At 43.6% G+C, this 18,896-nt stretch overlaps 1 protein-coding gene across 2 annotated transcripts in view; it reads left to right on the forward strand.

The window, feature by feature from the left end:
• The first annotated feature begins 13,667 nt into the window (after positions 1 to 13,667).
• LOC125458492 (uncharacterized) overlaps positions 13,668 to 18,896 on the forward strand; it is a 44,309-nt gene continuing 39,080 nt past the window's right edge. For both annotated transcript variants that reach the window (XM_048543784.2, XM_048543786.2), the window contains exons 1-2: positions 13,668 to 14,093; positions 18,135 to 18,313. In XM_048543784.2, coding sequence (XP_048399741.1) covers positions 13,991 to 14,093; positions 18,135 to 18,313 — 282 coding nt within the window. In that variant the 5' untranslated portion in view covers positions 13,668 to 13,990. The remainder of the gene's footprint in view (positions 14,094 to 18,134; positions 18,314 to 18,896) is intronic.

The following is an 18,896-nucleotide window of genomic DNA, read 5'->3' on the forward strand; positions in this document are numbered from 1 at the left end:
ATGTTGCATCTCAATCCCCTAGCTCCAGTGAAAAAGTCCCAGCCTATCCAGCCTTTCTTTATGACTCAAAAACTTCCACACATCCTGGGAAATCTCTTCTGAACCCTCTCCAGCTTAATAATATTCTTCCTGTAGCTAGGTAAACAGAACTGGATGCAATATTCCAGAAGAGGCCTCACCAATGTCCTGTACAATCTCAACATGACTTCCCAAGGACTGAGCAAAGGCAAGCATGCTAAATGCTTTTTTAACCACCCTGTCCAAATATGATAGGTATATCATCCTTGTACCAATTCACCTAAAACTCTTCCATACTTTCTCCAATGCATTCACATCCTTCCTATAGTGCTACACATAGAACTGTTAACAGTACCCCAGCTGAGGTCTACCCAGTGTCTTCTGTATATTAATCATAGCCTCCATCCTCTGCGCACCCGTTTATGAAGCCTAGGATACTTTATGTTTTATTAACAGCTTTCAGTTACTGTTCTACTACATGTAATGTCTAATGCACATATATGCTGAGTGCTCCTGCTCCTGAAGCCCTTTATTTAACATTGTCTCTCGACGTTCTCTGTTCCAAATAACATCATCTCACACTCGTTTGTATTGTACCTTATCTGCTTCCCATTCGCCCACTCCACTAATGTGCCAATGTTCTTTTGAAATTCTACACTGACTTCCTCACAGCTTACAATTCTCTTGTGTTTTGTGTCATCTACAAACTGTGAAATAATCTCCTCACACACTAAGATTTAGATTGGTTATAATCATACCAGGCAAAGCAAGGGTCCCATTACTGACCCCCAGAGAACTCCACTGCAAACCTTCTTCCAGATCAAAAACTACCCATTCCTATCCCTTGGCCAATTTTGTATCCACATTGGTACTGTCTTTTTATTCTGTAAACTTTAACCTTTCACACAATTCTGTCTTTATCCTGCATCAAATGCCTTTTGGAAATCCTTGTACACCACATCAACAGCCTTCCCTTCCTAAACTCTTTCTGTTACCTATTTAAAAATTTCCAGCAATTTATTGAGACATGATTTTCCTGTAACAAATCCATGCTGGCTCTTCCAATCAATCAATAATTCTGCTCTGTGAGAGGTGATGGTAATACTAATGGACTGTTAATCCAGAGACCCAGATAATTTCTGGGGACCTGGGTTAAAATCCCGCCACAGCTGAAGGTGGAATTTGAATTCAATAAAATATCTGGAATTAAGAGTCTAATGATGACCATGAATCCATTGCAGATTGTCAGGGGGAAAACCCAACTGGTTCACTGATGCCCTTTAGGGAAGGAAACTGCCATCTTTACCTGGTCTGGCTTACATGTGACTCCAGACCCACAGCAATGTGGGTGATTCCTAACTGGCCTCTGGGCAATTAGGGACGTGCGATAAATGCTGGCCTAACCAGAGATGCCCACCTCCTATGAATGACTAAAGAAAGTTTGTTTCATCATTGTTGGAAGAATCTTTACACAAAGAATCTTACGAATCTTATTGCGAAAGTGACTTCTGTATAAAAATACTACTTTGGCTGTGAGCATATTGGAGTGTGCCAAGGTCTTGAAAGTTGCTAAGTACAGGTACCATTTATTTATTTTGAGATTAGATATAGGAGAGAAAGAGATTTATTCAAAATCGAGCAAGGTGTTTGATGTGGAAAAACTAGAAGGAGGTTTACTTTTGGCTGGGGACTGCATGATACTGATTCTCATTATATTGGAAGTAAAAAGTCACCTGGAGCCAACATGGTTATTTGTTCATTGGTGTAAATTAATTAATTAAGTCATCGTAAATGCATTAGGTGTTTACTCCACAAGCAGAGCTATTTGTTGCACAGGTTGAGTAAATATCTGCACTTTTATATGTGTGAACCTTTGTAACAGCCGGAAAGTAGATTGCAGGCAACCGAAAGCAATTTGTATATTTATAGTAACGACAATTATATTATATAAATACTATAAATATGACCAAGTTCAATATATGAGACCACGAAAGTCAACAAACAAATTGAATGGTTAGATGGGTTATTATGCTTTTTTTTAGATAAGGTGGAGCTAAAAGTGGAAAGCCTGATGATTTAGACATTTATTGTACACCCCTGAATTGCTCTTGAGAAAGTGGCAGTGAGTTACCTTCTCGAGCTGCTAGATTGGCCAGGTCCCCTGGCCCTGAGCAGACCAAGCTAATGACTAACTGTGACCAAGCTCCTGGACAGTGTGCAGTCTGCGCTGTGAATGATGGCCGTGGGACCCTCCTGATAGCCGCTAGGTCTGCCTTAGCTAGATTGAGGACTATCCCCATCTTACTTTCAGACGCGGTGATTTGGTTGAATGAATGTGTTGTGTGTTTGCTCTGCAGTCGGCTGGCACGTGTTGCTGGTGTTGGACTCAGTGTCTCTGAGCTCTGTACGGCAAGTCATTCCCCCACACTTTAGCATAGATCCCTCTTGACAAATAAAAGAGCATGTTGAGACAGCAGTACTCATGGTGTTGAGGGTACGACTGAAGTGCCATCACACTAACAGGCATGGCACTGCATGGTAATGCACAGAAAGGCATGGATGGTGTTGGATGGGACAGGGAGGCACAAAGTGAGCAAGCCGGAGAGTTTGTGAGCAGTTCTGACGTGCAACCTGGTCTAATTCTGAGCTGGAAGCCTGCCTCTGTTTGGAAAGCCCAGTCCTCTGGGTGCAGCGTTGCAATGTTATTTGTCGGTGTGGTCTACTATATGACAGTGTGCCACCTGAACAGCCCACAAGTGGACTGGAGAGGCTCTGCAATGATTGTGAGGATCTGGCAGATATTGATGCCAACATCCGTGGATGAAAGGTGCATGTGGCTGGTGCCCCATGGATCATGCCCTGAGGCATCGCTTGGCGCTAACGAGTATGGAGTCTGATGACAGCCAGCCATTGGTCTGAAGCCGCCAGGTACCCAGTGCTCCACCTTCCATTTTAGGTTTTCTCGAAGAGTATCTTGCTTGAGTAAGCAAAGGAGCCTGAGCGTCAATGAAGCGTGTTGTGGCATGAATGAGGCATTTACCGATCTTTAAACCCTATCAATGATCACGGATTGTTGCCAAATGATAATCTCACTGTGTCGCCTGGCAATTGCAGCGAGATGCAACGAGATGCTCAAAATGTTGAGACAGGCTTTGTAGACTCCATGTGTGTTCCAACATGAAACTCACTATATTCCAGGTTGCTCGTGGCCTTTTGAGATTATGTCCCATGCCTTAATATTTAGAGGTAGAAGAATGAAAATGACTTGGCAAGGATTTAAGAGTTTGTTGGGACAAACCATTTTGTGCAAATTTCGCCATACAAGTTATGGATTTTGGGAAATCTTCTTCCTTAAAACTTTACCATTATCATTCAGATCCAGAGAAACTGGCCTGGTTGAAAGCAGACATCCAATGCATGTTGGAAACCTATTGGCTTGATGTGGCCAAAACACCAGGAGTTTTTCAGTATTGTATGTTCCTAAGCCTGACGATTCAAGCAGATCTTGTGTCAGCTCCAGATTTTTTTAGATTTTTTTTAGATTTTAGATTTTTATTGTCACAGGCACTCGAGTGCAGGAATACAGGGGTACAGGGAAAAGTGTACAAAGTCACCATTCTCCAATGGTGTGTACAAAAGACAGGATTATAAACAGAAGCAGATAGAAAAGAAGCAGTCAAAAAGAAAGAAAGAAATGTCCAGATTGCTCCCTTGCCTCCACTGTATGTCCTTGCTACCAGAAATACAAAACCACAAAGTTCATCTCTCAGTCTGTGAGCACTCAGGTGCCCACCCACCAGCCCCCAGATCCCACACACCAGACAGCTGGAATGCCACTGCCTCTGCTATCAGGTACCTGGGCCCAGCCACAGCAGCACCAGAACTGTGTCGCTATTCCTCAGTGTCATCCTGCCTCCACCGACGTCTGCGTCGGGTCAATCTCGGCAATACAGCTGCTTCTGGGCCCTGAGCTGTGCTCAGACTCTAACCTGGGCACACCACACTGAAACAGCCTGCACACTCACTCTTGTGGCTCAAACTGCCTCTCTCCAAGCACCAGGTGGCACAAGGTGGTGTCAGCGCATGGACAGTCAGTCCCAAGGCAGAGGAGCCTGGCTGGGCCCGGACCCAGAGCCCAGCACCCACCTTACTGCCCCCGTTCTGACCACAGTCACTCCTTCCCATAGCCGTCTGAAGCTGCCCTTCGGTGCAGTTAGAAAAACAGATTTTTACTCAATTCCTCACCTGGAGGACACTATTGATAGAGTTGTCTGTGCATGATATCTTCCCAAAGTTGTTGTAATAAAAAGATACTGGAAAACTCACTTAACACCCGTGTCAAAAGATCTATCAGTCTTTTGACACATTAGATTGCATTTCCAGAGCTGACTGGTGCTATTTGGACTTGGAAGAAAGCTCTCCAACAACATTCCAGAGATTGATGAGCCAATTGGTAGCCAGTGCTCCTAGCTGTGCAATGAAGCTTAAAGATGTGCTATGGAACCATGACACTTGTATGAACTAGTCTAAACAGCTGGAAGCTTTGTTTAGGAACTTAAAGTCAGCTGATAAACCTGGCCAAAAGCAAATTTCCAAAGGCACAAATAATCTACCTATGGCTTGGGAAGGCATGCCAAGATCAATAAAAGTCTAAGCATTTGTGGAGTTTCCTGCCCCTAAATCTAAATGGAAAATAATGACATGTTTTGACATTTCGATCGGTGAACTGGTGTTGGCTGCAATAAGTTCCACTGAGCCTTCCAAGATAGCAATTAATGCCAGTGTCTATAGAGTGACACCCAAGGAATTGCATTGGATGTAGAGATGCCGTAAGGATATTTTTCTCTGAAATGAACACCAAAAATAAATGTTCTGCGGTAGAAACAGAAACCCTGGGATTGCTCTTATACTTTGAAATACATGTCCATCACAACCACTGAGAGACACTGGTATATATTGACATCCGGCCTTAGGCATAGCACGTTATAGAGGCGATGATGTAAAATAAATAAAAGTTTGTATTTACAGAGTCAGAGACTGCAAACCTGTTACCAAGACCTTCAGAGATGGTGCCAACCACGATTGGTTAGTACCTCATGTCAGGATTCAATCAAATGACCCAGTTGCTTCCAGAAAGATCCAATGACATTGGCTGAATAAGCAGCTATCAGAGGGGAGGGGCACCCCTGTTGGATAAGACCCCATTACAAACTGGGGAAGCTAATTCTGGATGTGACATCTGCAGTAAATAATGGATGGTCCCAAATCTGCGGCCTGCCTACTTAGACTGTAACATTTCCCCTGTGGCTATTAAATACAGGGCAAGGCAGTGTAAGGTCTGCCTTGTGCCCACCAAATCCCACGCCAGCCAGCCTAAGTCCATGTGAATAATATGGGCTACATTTAGATGGTGACGTTGGCAATTGGATATCACTTCCCAGTTACTTTCCTGTTTACTCTAGATAATTCCAGTCTTGGAGACCAAGCTATTTAAATGCGTCACACTCACAACTGTGCGTGCAAGAAGCGAGCCCAGGGTGATATCATGTTTAAATAGGCTGACTGACTGACTCCCACAATAGTCCACAATGTTTGCCAGTATGATGGCAACAAGAGTTGCAATGAACATGTTGTAAAGTTAACCACCTGAACATGTAGGTCATTTGATGTTTACATGGTTTAGTTTCTATGACGTACATCTAAGCCACGCGTCAAAGGAGTTTGCAATTAATTTGACACCTATTTTTGTCTGTGTAACCAGGGAACTAATGCTAGAAGGACCTAGGCTGTATTTATTTAAAGGAGTCTATACAGATGGCAGAATAAATTAGGAAACATCAAGATTTTCCACTGTTTGAACATGATCCACACTCAGTGGCTGAGAATGATATCAAGTTGTTTGACTTTCCAGCTCTTCAGGTGATGATTTTCAGTATAACTTGCTCCTATACCAACAGGTTCCAGGTCTACCAGCCCCAGGCTGATTATATTCCATATCTCCATGTTCCCACTTCACCACATTCCAGATCTCTCAGCTTTTATTAACCAGATTGCAGATTTTCTGGCAGTCATAAATGGATTGCAACCTCCTGATCCCTGTGCCGTCACGCATCAGATCTCTTAAGACCCAGGCGATCCGATTTCAAATCTCCTAATGCAAATATTATTAAAGTTCAGATTTCCTAATCTAGCATCCCAGATCATAGGCCATCTGATCTCTTCACAGATCTCCTTGAACTCCTTGCCCTCACACTATCTGGTCCCATGTCTCCCAGGTTCTAGAGACCAGGTTCCTGATGCCGTAGACCTCTGTCATTAGGTTTTAATTCTACCAGCCCCCATAACATCAGATCTTCAATACCATGGTCTCTTGGCCAGTAGATCCCAGGTCTCTCAGTCCCTGTACCATTAGTTTCCTAGTCTCGCTATACAACCACATCCCAGATCTCCTAGTCCTTGTCATATCAGGTGTCAGATCTCCGATCTTCATACAATCTTGTCTTAGATCTCATAGCCTCTATATCCCAGATCCTTGATCTCCTCACCACCAATCCATTCAATCCAAAATCTCCTAGTCCCCATACTATCTGATCACAACTCACCCAGATTCCATGTATCAGATCCCAAATCCCCCGATTCGGTCAGATTTCCAATCTCCTAACCCCAATACCACGAGATCCATCAAAGATAGGAACATAAGTATTAGGAGCAGGAGTAGATGATTCAGCCCCTGAAGCTTCCGTTGCCAATTTATAATTTTGGCCTCAACTCCATTTTCCTGCCAGCTCTCCTCCTTAACCCTTCAGCACATTCAAAATGAAAAATTTGTCGAACTCTTCCTCAAATTTGGTCAGTGTCCCAACACTCTCAGGTAGTAGGTTGTACAGACTTATGACCCTATGACAGAAGTAATTTCTCCCCATCTCTGTTTTAAATCTGCTGTCCATTATCTGAAAATATGACGCCATGTTCTAATTGCCCCCCAGAAGCGAAGCTCCACTTGGATGATTGAAGTCTGTCAGAATGAAACACAGTTTTTAACAAAGGCAATGGTTTTGTTCTCCCCAATATTTAACTGGAGCAGATTTCTCCCAGGGATGCCAATTAATCCAAATGAGAAATCAAGGATATTTTCTTTTCCCTCTCATCAACTTTGTAAAGGGATTTGATATTGAAAAATAATTGATGGCACAGAACTACGTAAAGGATATGGACCCTGATAATAAGCCAATTGTAGTCTAGAAGTCATGTGCTAGATGTGCACTCGCCAGCCTGTTCTGGTACATCTATAACACTAGCATCTACTTCATGATATGGAAAATTGGCCAGGTATGTCTCATGTACAAAAGAGAAGGACAAATCCAACTCTGCCAATTTGGGGTCCTCTTTACAGCTTTGGCTGAAACATGGGCAAAAGAGTTGAATTCCAGACGTGAGAGTGACTATCCTTGACATCGAGGCTCCTTTTGACCGAAGGTAGTATCAAGGAGGCTTGCAAAGCTGGAATTAATGAGAATCAAGGGAAAACTATCCCTTATTGTAGGCAAAGGAAGGTAGTTGTTGTTACACATCAATCAATCATCTCAGCTCCAAGACATTTCTGCGACAGTTCCTCATGGGACTCTCCTGGGCCCAGCCGTTTTCAGCTGACTCATCAATGATTTTCTCTTCATCGTAAGGTCAGAAGTGGGGATGGTTATACAATGTTCAATGTCATTCATGGCTCCTCGCATTCTGAAACAGTCCACATTCAAATACAGCAAAACCTAGGCCATATTCACATCTCAGTTGACAAATGATGAATAACATTCATGCTACACAAGTGCCAGGTAATGACCATATCCAACAAGAGAGAATGTAATCATCACTACATGACATTCAATGGCATCACCATCATTGAATCCGTCACTGTCAACATCTTGGGTGTTACTATTGTCCAGAAACTGAGTTGGACTAGGCTTAGGTTTAGGGTTAGGGTTAGGGTTAGGGTTAAGGTTAGGGTTAGAGTTAGGTGGTTAGGGTTAGGGTTAGGTTTAGGGTTATAAAAATGCTGTGGCTTCACAAGTAGTTCAGAGATTTGGAACCTTGCAATGAGAAGATCATCTCACAAACTCTAATGCCTCTACACTTGCCTGGATGAGGGCAGCACCAACATCTCTCAAGAGGATAACATTATCCAGGATAATGCAGCCGGCTTGATTGGCACTAAATTGACAAGCATTCACTCCATCCACCGGGGCGCTCAGTAGCAGCAGTCTGCACTATCTACAAAGTGCACTGCAGAAATTCAACAAAGATCCTCAGACAGCACTTTCCAAACCCACAAACATTACCATCTCAAAGAACAAGGGTAACAGAGACATGGAAACAGCACCAATTGCATTTTTTTTCTCCAGGCCCTTATCATTCAACTTGGAAATATACCACTTCTTTAGTGTCAAAATCCTGGAACTCCCTCCTGTACAGCATTGTGGCTGCACTGAAATGCAGTGCAGGAGTTCAAGAAGGAAATTGGGGTTTTATTTTGAAGTGACGAGAACATGCAAATTCTCAGCAATTCCACTGACCATGGAAGTGAAGCAGCCCAAAAACAAGAGGAAGAGTGCACCTCTGAGTGCAATTTAAAGACAACAGGATCACTGCCATGTTGACACTCTGAAACACAATAACTGGATACAGACAGACAGACAGACACACACACACACACACACACACACACACACACACACACACAAACACACAGGCTCAGAGACGCATACACACAGACACGATGCACACACAGAGAGATGCACACAGATGCATAAACATACACACAGGTATGCACAGAGAGGCATAGAGACACACAGATAGACACACACACACGCACACACAGAGGCTCAGAGACGCATACACACAGACACGATGCACACACAGAGAGATGCACACACACACACACACACACACACACACACACACACACACACACTCCTTATGGTTGCCTGATTGGTCAGGTATTAGGCAGCCACATTTTAACCCATGTACTTTTGGTACTCTGCCTCCACCCCAGCCCCATTTCAAGGAGACTAACCCTTAAAATGGCAGCACCCTCTTTTCCAGAGCTATGGATGTTCAATCACCTAACTGTCTAAATTCATTGCATGGTCTTCTGAACACAACTTCATAGATAGTTCTATGCTTCTCAGTCTCTGCTGGGATCTCTGTAATGGCAGAATAATCAACATCTTCAGCGTGGGGCAGTTATCAGACCTAGAGTGTCACCCACCTGTTGACAAATCCTTCTGATTCAGCTCAAGATTCACTTTGCTGCCTGAGGCAGTGAAAATCTTTTCCTAGAAACAGCTGAGCAAGCAGACATCATTAAAAAAAATCAATCAATAACATTTCTCCATAACAATACCAGCCAAACAATTTCTACAGTTAGATGGTAAGAATTTATATTAATGCATTGTTTTCATGGCCCCAGAATGTCCTAAAGTACCTTGGTTATTTGTCATGTAGGAATTGTTGCAGTTAATTCACTCCCCAACAACTCCAAGATGATAATCTATATCACAGTATCACAAAATGTTACAGTGCAGAAGCAGATCATTCAGCCCATCATAACTGCAGTAGCCCTTCAAATCAGCTTCACCACCTCTGGTTAATTTCTCATTTTCTCCCCATACCTTTGGACACAATTACTGAAGTCGGTTAAAGCTCATACACTGGCCTAGCTGCAGCAACCAGTCCTTCTCTCTTCTTTCCAAATGTGACACGAGGTCTTTTTAACGCACCTGAGGCAGCAGCCAGTTGCAGTTTGACATTTTATCCAAAAGAAGGCGTATTCGACAGCGCAGCTCTACCTTGGCACTGTATCAGAGTGTTGGACTAGGCTATAAGTTTAAATCTCTTAATTGGGTCTTGATTCAACAACTTTTGCCTGAAGCAGTACCAACCATCACTCAGCTCTGCTCACATGTTCAAAGTTATCAGGACGTTTCACCTGCACAACAGCAGTAACCTTCTCTCCTGGAGAGCAGGTATTTGCTTGTTGAATTAATTACCTGCATAGTGTTTTCTGTTGATTCAAAGAGCATTTTCCTGGCGTTGGAACCGATGACAAGTCTTGTCGATGCTTAATGGCAGGAGGTATAGAATGAGAGAGGATAGCTCTGCCTACATCTCAATTTGCAGCACAGAACAAACAACGTAGTGACGTTATAGGAGGAGGTGTGTTCTCTAAAGAGAACACAAAGGGTAAACAAGCTGTGCAGATAAATCTCTCTCGTTGTATCACAGACTGGGTCTGGTACGTCCAATCTTAGCTGTATAATCACCTCAGTTCCCACCATCACTGTTGGCATTAAACAATTTTAGCAGGAAGTTACACAGCAACACTTCTCTGACGAAGCCACATTAGCTTCCAAGTCCATGAGACGGGAGAATTGTATATTAGTTCAAGCAGAAAGTGAGTGCATTGCAGAGAGCTCAGTGGAGCTTGCAAGAATGGTACCAGGAATAAGAAACTTGAGTTAAGACAGTTTGGAGTAATGGAGATGTACTCCTTGGAAAAGGGAAGGCCAAGAGGAGACTTGATGGAAATATAAAATTTCAAAATACTGAGGAATCTGGACAGGCAGGAAGAAGCAGTTCCTACTCATGAAAAGGAATTGAAAACCAGAAGACACAGTTTTCAAAATAAAATGCAATGTGAGAAAATTTACTTTCTCACGGCATGTAGATAGGGTCTGGAATGCATTGCCTGGAAGTCTGCGGAGGCAGATTATTTTGAGACATTCACGTTTGATGATGATTTGAGTAGAAGCAATGTGCAGAGTTACGGGAAAAGGCAGGCAATTGGTACTGTGCCACAATGTTCATCCAGACAGCAGGTGCAGATTCCCCACAGCATTACAGCAGGCCATTCAGCCCATTGGCTTCACATTAGGCCATTGAAGAGCATTTCACCTGGAACCAGCCCCTACCATATCCCCATAACTAGCCCACCTAGCCTGCGCATCCCCGGATACTACGGGCAATTTAGCACGGCCAATCCACCTAGATTGCATGTCTTTGGACTGTGGGAGGAAACCAGTGCACCCAGAGGAAACTCACACAGACAAAAGGGGAGTATGCAAACTCCACACAGATAGTCACCCGAAGGTGGAAATGAACCCAGGCGAACCGCAGTGCTAACCATTGATCCGCCATGTCGGCCATGCCGGTACAGATACAATGAGTAAAGTGGCTCCTAGTGCATGCCAACATTTCCATTATTCTGTGAAAGAATCAAAGTGAGAAACAATAGGTGACGAGATAAAGAAAGTGCCATGAGAAAAATGTGTTAAGGGAACAGAGGAAAGAAGACTGGGTGGGCGTGGTGGGGGGAGTGGTGATGGATTGGCTGGATAGATGCCCAGCATTAGGCTCCTCAGCCCTGACAAAGAGAGAGTCCTGTCCCTTGCAGGAGGGGCCGGGATTGCTCATGAGAGAATGCAGAAACATGTCCCACCAAATGAGATAACAAGGTGTAGAGCTGGAGGAACACAGCCGGCCAGGCAGCATGAGAGGAGCAGGAAAGCTGACATTTCGGGTCAGGACCCTTCTTCAGACCCTTTCCTGCTCGTCAGATGCCGCATGGCCTGCTGTGCTCCTCCAGCTCTACACTGTGTTGTCTCTGACTCCAGCATAAGCAGTTCTTACTATCTCTGAGGCAATAACAGTGTGTTTCAGAATTCTTAGTGCCAGTCACTCAGCATTTTGCTATTGCCTTACAAGAATCTTGCCATGCCACTTGTGAAAGGAGATGGAGGCAGATGATCTTAACATCAAGTTTGGTGCCAGCAGACATGTTGACCAATTCCACCTCGTGTCTCACTCTAACTCACATCACGCAGGCTCCTGTAAGATTTCACACTACTTTTCAAAAAGTGCCTTAAAATGTGGAGGCCATGAGAAACTTGTTTTCTTATTTTGTCAAATTCCAATATAATTCTTTCTTTCTTAACCGAGTGCTTATGTAATGCTCCCAGGCCTACAGTGATTACCATATATAGCTAGAAAATCAAGTTAGAATAAACCTTTGGAAGTAAAAAGCTGAAGTTAAACAATGCCTCAAGAAAAGCTAAGAAGCAGGTCAGTACTCAAAAGCGAGAAATACTTCTGTAGGAATACGCTTTGACCACAATAATTATTTAGTTCTCATAGCATGGAAAATCAACCTGATTACTTGTGACTTTTTTTGTTATTTTGCCTCTCCCAATCCTTGGCTCCCCTTTTCAAATATTCAATTTTTGCAGGGATTTCCAAGAGTGGTAGCTTACACAGTATTCCTTCATGATGATTATTTAAATGTTTGAAACCATAGCCTTATCGCTGTTGAAAGAATTCCATCAATGCGTCAAGGGTACTTGCAAAGGAATGGGTTTTTTGGGGGGGTGCTGGGTGTCAGTGACCATGGTATTTGTGTCGGGGAGGGAGGGAGAATTCCATTTGCAACCTTGACTGAAATATCTGCTTTGAGAATCTTGCGATTTGGAGACCTGGACTGAAGATGGGATTAAATTAAATCCTGATTATTTGCTGGATGAATGCAATTCTGATTATAATCTGCTCTGATTGAATGAGGGACCTCGGTTTCCCATTTTATCTTAGCTTGAAACTAATCTTAGGAGCTCGCATGGGGTCAAGATGGCAGCAGAGCAGAATGTTCCAGACAAACATCGTCTGCTCCGCCTGTTAGTCTTTTCCTTCTCTATATCTTCCTCTTGTGCCTTTTTATCCCCTTCTTCTCTCATGGCCTCTGACAACTACTAGCCTCCAGCAACAATTCCTGGCCCACAGCGATGGCTCCTGGCCCAGGCCAGGGGCCTTCCGTGGCAACCGCCAGGCCTGGTGCAGCAGCCTCCGTAATAAGGGGCCTTCTGGCCTGGCATGGCAGCCTCCCGCCGTGGCATGACAGCCTCCTCTCCTCGAGGGCCTTCCAGCCACCTGCAACAGCTTCCTCCAGTAGGAGCCTTGAGGCGGTGGCGTACGGCAATGGTCGGGCCTCCCGGTGTGGCTTAATCCCGGAGCGGTCTGGAACCAAGACCCCGTGTGGATGAGGTGTCAGGGTGGTCTGCTGCGCTGAACTTTTATTCCTGTAATGCTGGAGGGTTTATCTCTCCACTACCTAAGATCTTGTAACGGGCGACGCTGTGCCTAAGTACTTTTGTGTCTAAGTTGGCACTATCAGTGGCGATGTGTAAACCTTTCACTACACTCATTGAGTACGTGTGACAACAAAGGTTAATTCTAATTCAGGGCAGGTCTGGAGTGACCTTTACAGAGCTCAAAGAGGGTTTTTCTGCCTGCTCCCTTTTGGATAGGAGCGCCTTGAATTTAAAATTCTCGTTTTTCATACAATGGTTAATTCTAATACTCAGTAAAAACATGTCTCCCTCTAATTTATTATCATTCATGTATATGCGAATGAGAGTTTGCAACGTTGGCGAATCAGGATTAAGAGCTGAGAAATTATAATGCATTCTGTGATGAATGTGTTGCACTGATCTCCAGTTCGGAGTTTAACTTGCAAAAGGGTTCTTGCCTTTCTCTTTTTTTTAGGCTGGGTACAGTAGAAATGAAGGGCTTAAGAGCTGGCGTGGAGCCCACGTTATTGACTTTGAATCACCTGACTTCGTTTGCTGTTTCCATGGCTGCAGAGCAGGAAGTTTTCAAACTGTGTAGCTAAGTTTGTGTGCTGAGTGGTCGCTGATGTTAGTTATCCCACCGCCTGTCCCACAGCAGTGATTTAAAATTCCTCAGAGGCATACCCAGTGCTTCTGTACATCTGAACTCATGCTGAGCAGTTGAAATATCTTCAAAAAGACTTCCCTTGCGAGACTAAGCTGCGACAGAAGTGTTATGATGCGGACGGTCTAGGATCCAAACCAAAAGCACACTCAACCCTCTTGGTTGCTCGTTGCATGTCTTTTTGTAGATCTGGTGCAAGATGTCGATGCAGAAACATCTGAGAGTCACAGACTGCCATGACCGTTCAGTGACTGCTCTGGGATATCACTTGGCTCGAAGAGAATTCCTGACCGGCTTTGAGGGTAAGTGTGCAAAACAAGACATTGTTCCAATCTCAATCTTTCAGGTCAAGCCACTCAGATCACAGGAAAAGAGGCTGAGCACTTCCGCCATGAACTTAATGCCTTTCACAGGATGCGTTGAAATGCTTCACAGCCAGTTATAAACCCTCTGAAACTTTGTCAAATTTGACAACCCCCGCGCCCCCCACCGCCGCCCGACCCCTACGCAGGGGCTTGCCTGAGAGATGATAGCCAGGACTTCAACATGAATATGAACGATGTCCTCTTTTACAGCAACCTGAGCAAGTAAATGTGGCCCCAATTAAACAATTCAGATCACTGAGTCAGCGTCAGAGTGCTGTGGGTGAGATGGGATTATTCCAGCTTATTTAACCACTTATAGTTATTTAATTACTTACAGTAGTTCACAATGTTTTCTTGGATTGAGCTAGGACTTCATCTCACCCATTGATTATCTACTCTGCTACTCTTTAATATTTCAGCTGTCACTTCTGGAATCATAGAGTGATATAGCACCTTACAATCCAACCAGACCATGCCAACTATTTCTCATTGATTTAGTCACATAGTGCAGCTAATAAGAGGGACAAAGAATTCTGTCAGTGTCCTTGCCACAGATACATTCCCAGTGTAGCCATGCAATGGAAGGGAGCACTCCATGAGGTGATGAAGTTGAGAAAAGAAGGTTAGCTTCTCTCAGCTGGATAGAAGTTTTGGGGGCTGCAGGCCCAGTGCTAGAACTAAAGTTTGTCATTTAATGTGATGCTTCAATATGGTACTGCAATGCATGTTGCAATGTTGCAAATGTCTTTCAGGAGAGACGTTAACCTGAGAATATACAGCAAAGAACAGTATAGCATAGGAACAGGCCTTTCAGCCCACAATGTTATGCTGAACATGACACCAAATTAACTAATCCCTACTGCCATGGAATGCGCCCCTCTATTCCTTGCTTACTCATGTGCATATCTAAAAGCCGCTTAAATGCCCCTGTCATCTTTCCCTCCACCATCATACCTGACAGTGTGTTCCAAACTCCTACCACTCTCAGTTAAAGACTTGCCTCCTCCTGCCCCACATCTCCTTTGAAATTTCTCTCTCTCATCTTAAATGCATGTCCCCTAGCATTAAATATGTCAACTCTGGTTTTGACCCTATCTGTGCAACACAGACACACACACACACACACACACACACACACCCCTCATGGTTGCCAGGGTTGTTGGAAGCCACATTTTAGCCCATGTACTTTTGGTACTCTGCAATCACCCCAGCCCCATTTAATAAGACTAACCCACAAAATGGCAGAGGTCTTTTCCAGAGCTATGGATCAATCACCTACTTGTCTAAATTCATTGCATAGTTTTCTGAACACAACTTCACAGATTGTTCTGCACTTCCCTGTCTCCATTGGGATCTCCGTAATGGCAAAATGATCTGCACCTTCAATGTTGTCAGGCCAAAAGTGTCATGCCCACCTATTGTAGACTGTGACGCATTTACTTGTTGTAAAACCATTCAGATTCTATAGCAGTGCGCAATTCACTTTACTACCTGAAACAGTGGAAATATAAATGACCAGAAAATCCTTTTCTACAAACAGCTGAGCAAAAAATATCATTTAAAAAATGGCCAATACAATGCAAGTCAAACCATTTCAACAGTTAGATGATAAGAATTATATTTATATATTAGCAGCGCGTTCCAGAAACCTAAGACTTTCTGCGTAAAAGAAAACTTGCCCCTCTCATCTCCTTTGAACTTCCCCCCTTGCCCTAAATACCCCTAGATATTTCAAATCTGGGAAAAAGATTCTGACTGTCAACCCTATCTCTGTGTCTCATACTTTCAGAGTTCCACCAGCCTCCGCTGCTCAAGAGAAAACACTAGTTTGTCTAGCCTCTCCTTATAGCTCATACCCTGTAATCTGGGCAACATCTTGATAAAACTCTCTGCACCCTCTCCAAAGCCTCCATCATACTTCCGTAATGTGGCAACCAGAATTGAATGCAATTATGCATGCATCTCAGACAGACACTCAAACAGAAGTGACTTTGACAGACTGGAAAGGTGTGATCAAATAGACAAAATAACTTGTAGGTTTGTGGTTAATAAAGCTGTCAACTTTGAACAATTGTCCTCTGCTAGAGATGCGGAATCTCATTCGTTGTCAATACCTTACAATGATTGCCTGCACCTGCACATTGAATGGACATGGGATTAAACTGAGCTATGTCCATGCAAACAGTTGATTGCCTTATCTACATTTCAGGATAAAATTTGGTGGGGAGGCTTGGACCTGACAATTCTAGCTCATGCTAGAATTTGTCAGATACATTAGGGACATTCAAGCGACTCTTGGACAGGCGCATGGATCATAGTAAAATGTAGGGTATGCAGCGTAGTTTGATCTTAGAGCAAGATAGTAGCTCAGTACAACATGGTGGGCTGAAAGGCCTGTATTGTACTGTACAGTTCAATGTTCCATGCCTGAGCTAAAATTTGGAATTTGGCACCAACTTATTTAGCATCCATTACAGAATCCGGGAAGTCTGATGGAACTGTACACCCTAAAAGGATTGAGCTATGGGGCAGGGTAACAGAAATACAGTGAAATATCAAAGCGACCGGAATTACTGCTAATGAGTAAATGAAGATCTTGGATGGAGAATGTAAGGGGTGGAACAAAAGTGAATCATAAAAGATCCCCTTGTGTGCCAATTACTCACCACTGCAAACTTATCTGCCAAATAATAACAAAAATATGCAAAAATATGCAATGGGCAGAACATTTCAACGAGTGGATAAAATGGGATGTTGGCCAGCCAGGCGAGTTAAACAACTTATTGAGGTCTGAGTGCAGACATTTCTATCTCCTCTCATCTCAATGAAATGGAGTCAGTTTAATGAGGATTCCTGACAGCACAGGACTTTGGCCACAATGTTTGCAGAGAGCCTGTTGTATAGTAACTGTTTGTTTTCCCAGTGACTACGCCTTCCAATTCATGCAGACTGAGCTAACAATTCAGGAATAGAGGTCGGGGTAGGGAAGCAAAGTGGTCGGCGGCAGAATAACCATTGTTAAAAGGCGAAGAAAAATAGAATAATGTCTTAAACAATCCACTGAGCTCTATATTTTGAATATTTCCTCTACTTTATAGAGCCTCTCCCACAACAGCACCAAGGAGCCTGGCTATGAGGATCAAAGACAAAGTTGCTGGAAAAGCTCAGCAGGTCTGGCAGCACCTGTGGAGGAGAAAACGGAGTTAACGTTAACTCAGAACAGTTCTGAGGAAGGGTGCCTGAAACATTTACTCTGTTTTCTCCCCCACAGATGCTGCCAGGCCTGTTGAGCTTTTCCAACAACGCTGCTTTTGTTCCTGGTTTTCAGCATCTGCAGTTCTTTTGGTTCTTTCTGGCTATGAGAATGCTGGGAGCAAACTGTTACCCACACCTGATGTATTATTGACACCCAGTGCAGTTATAGATTGGTTACTCACTGATATTGTACCCCAATTGCCTTCAACCCCTTCAACTTGAAAGTGTTGCTCGTCACAATGTGTGAGATAGTGTCAGTAGCTGACTAACTGATGTGGATCATGTGTGGTTTTAAGGGTGCTCACCCAGCAGAGTATATCCTTGTGTCGATACAGACCACAGCCGACACAATGTCCGGTTTGCGTTGCTCCCAAATTTTCTCTGGGTGTGTAACAAAAAACAGTCATAACAGTACACGCAAAATCAGGAAGCGCCTTCATTAAGGGTAATAGAAATCAGGAATTCTCCCCTCCAAAGGCTTTGGAAGTTGGGGATGAATTGGAACTTTCAAGACTGAGATCTGTGGCATTTTACCCAGTCGGTTGATCAAGTGAGGTGACGTCCGGACAGGTGAATGGAATCGGCAGACAGATTTGACATTACCCCACTGAAAGGTCAAGCAGGTCTATTCCTGATTCAGGCAATGGGGTGATGACTAAGGAGTGTATTAGTTTTGCTAGGGCTGTTTAATGAGCACTTTCTCTGCCCATTGCTGTTGTTCAGATGGCGTTATTAAATGGTGGGATTTGGAAACCGGACAACTGACATTTTCAGTCTTTGAGCATACTGGGATGATCACTCAGCTCTTGTACTGGGCGGAACACAAACTTCTTTTCTCAGCATCAAATGATGGGACAATTGTGGTGTGGACTGTTGGGGCCACCGTCTTTGACCGGATTAAGGTAAGAGCTCCATCCTTGGGTCTCTGCTTCCATCCTTTAAAGTCTACATTGTGAATTTTATCCCGTGTTGCCAGAAGTAAAACATTATGAAATGAGAACACTATGGAAAAGGCAGAAGTTAAAATAATTAGCAATATTATTGCTGTGTCGTCACTGTTTGAAAGTAAGAATTGTAGCAATCAATTTGCACATGGGTACATCCATTTTGCAGTTTTGTGGTATATCTGAATAATCTGTTTGCATGGAACTGGTTGTGGGCTAAATTATAGCCAGGACATCAAGGAGAACTACTGTGTAGCTTCAGAAGGTGCATGAGATCTTTTACATCCAGGGGAGCAAATAACTCAGTTTAATAGTTCCTTTGCTATGTTGTATCTCAAACATTGTTTAATGCCCTCTGGTGTTGCACAGAAATTCCAGCCTGGATTAGATGTTTAAATATCAGGAGTAGGGCTCCAATCCACAATCTCCTGCCTCAAGCACAGCATGTGAGTTATCTACAAGGCCTAGAATCAAAATAATTTGGGAGGTGCATATGCGTGCTGATTTACAGTGATAGAGTGCAGCACGGAATCGGACTCTT

The sequence above is a fragment of the Stegostoma tigrinum genome, chromosome 13, assembly GCF_030684315.1.
Source record: "Stegostoma tigrinum isolate sSteTig4 chromosome 13, sSteTig4.hap1, whole genome shotgun sequence".
NCBI lineage: Eukaryota > Metazoa > Chordata > Chondrichthyes > Orectolobiformes > Stegostomatidae > Stegostoma > Stegostoma tigrinum.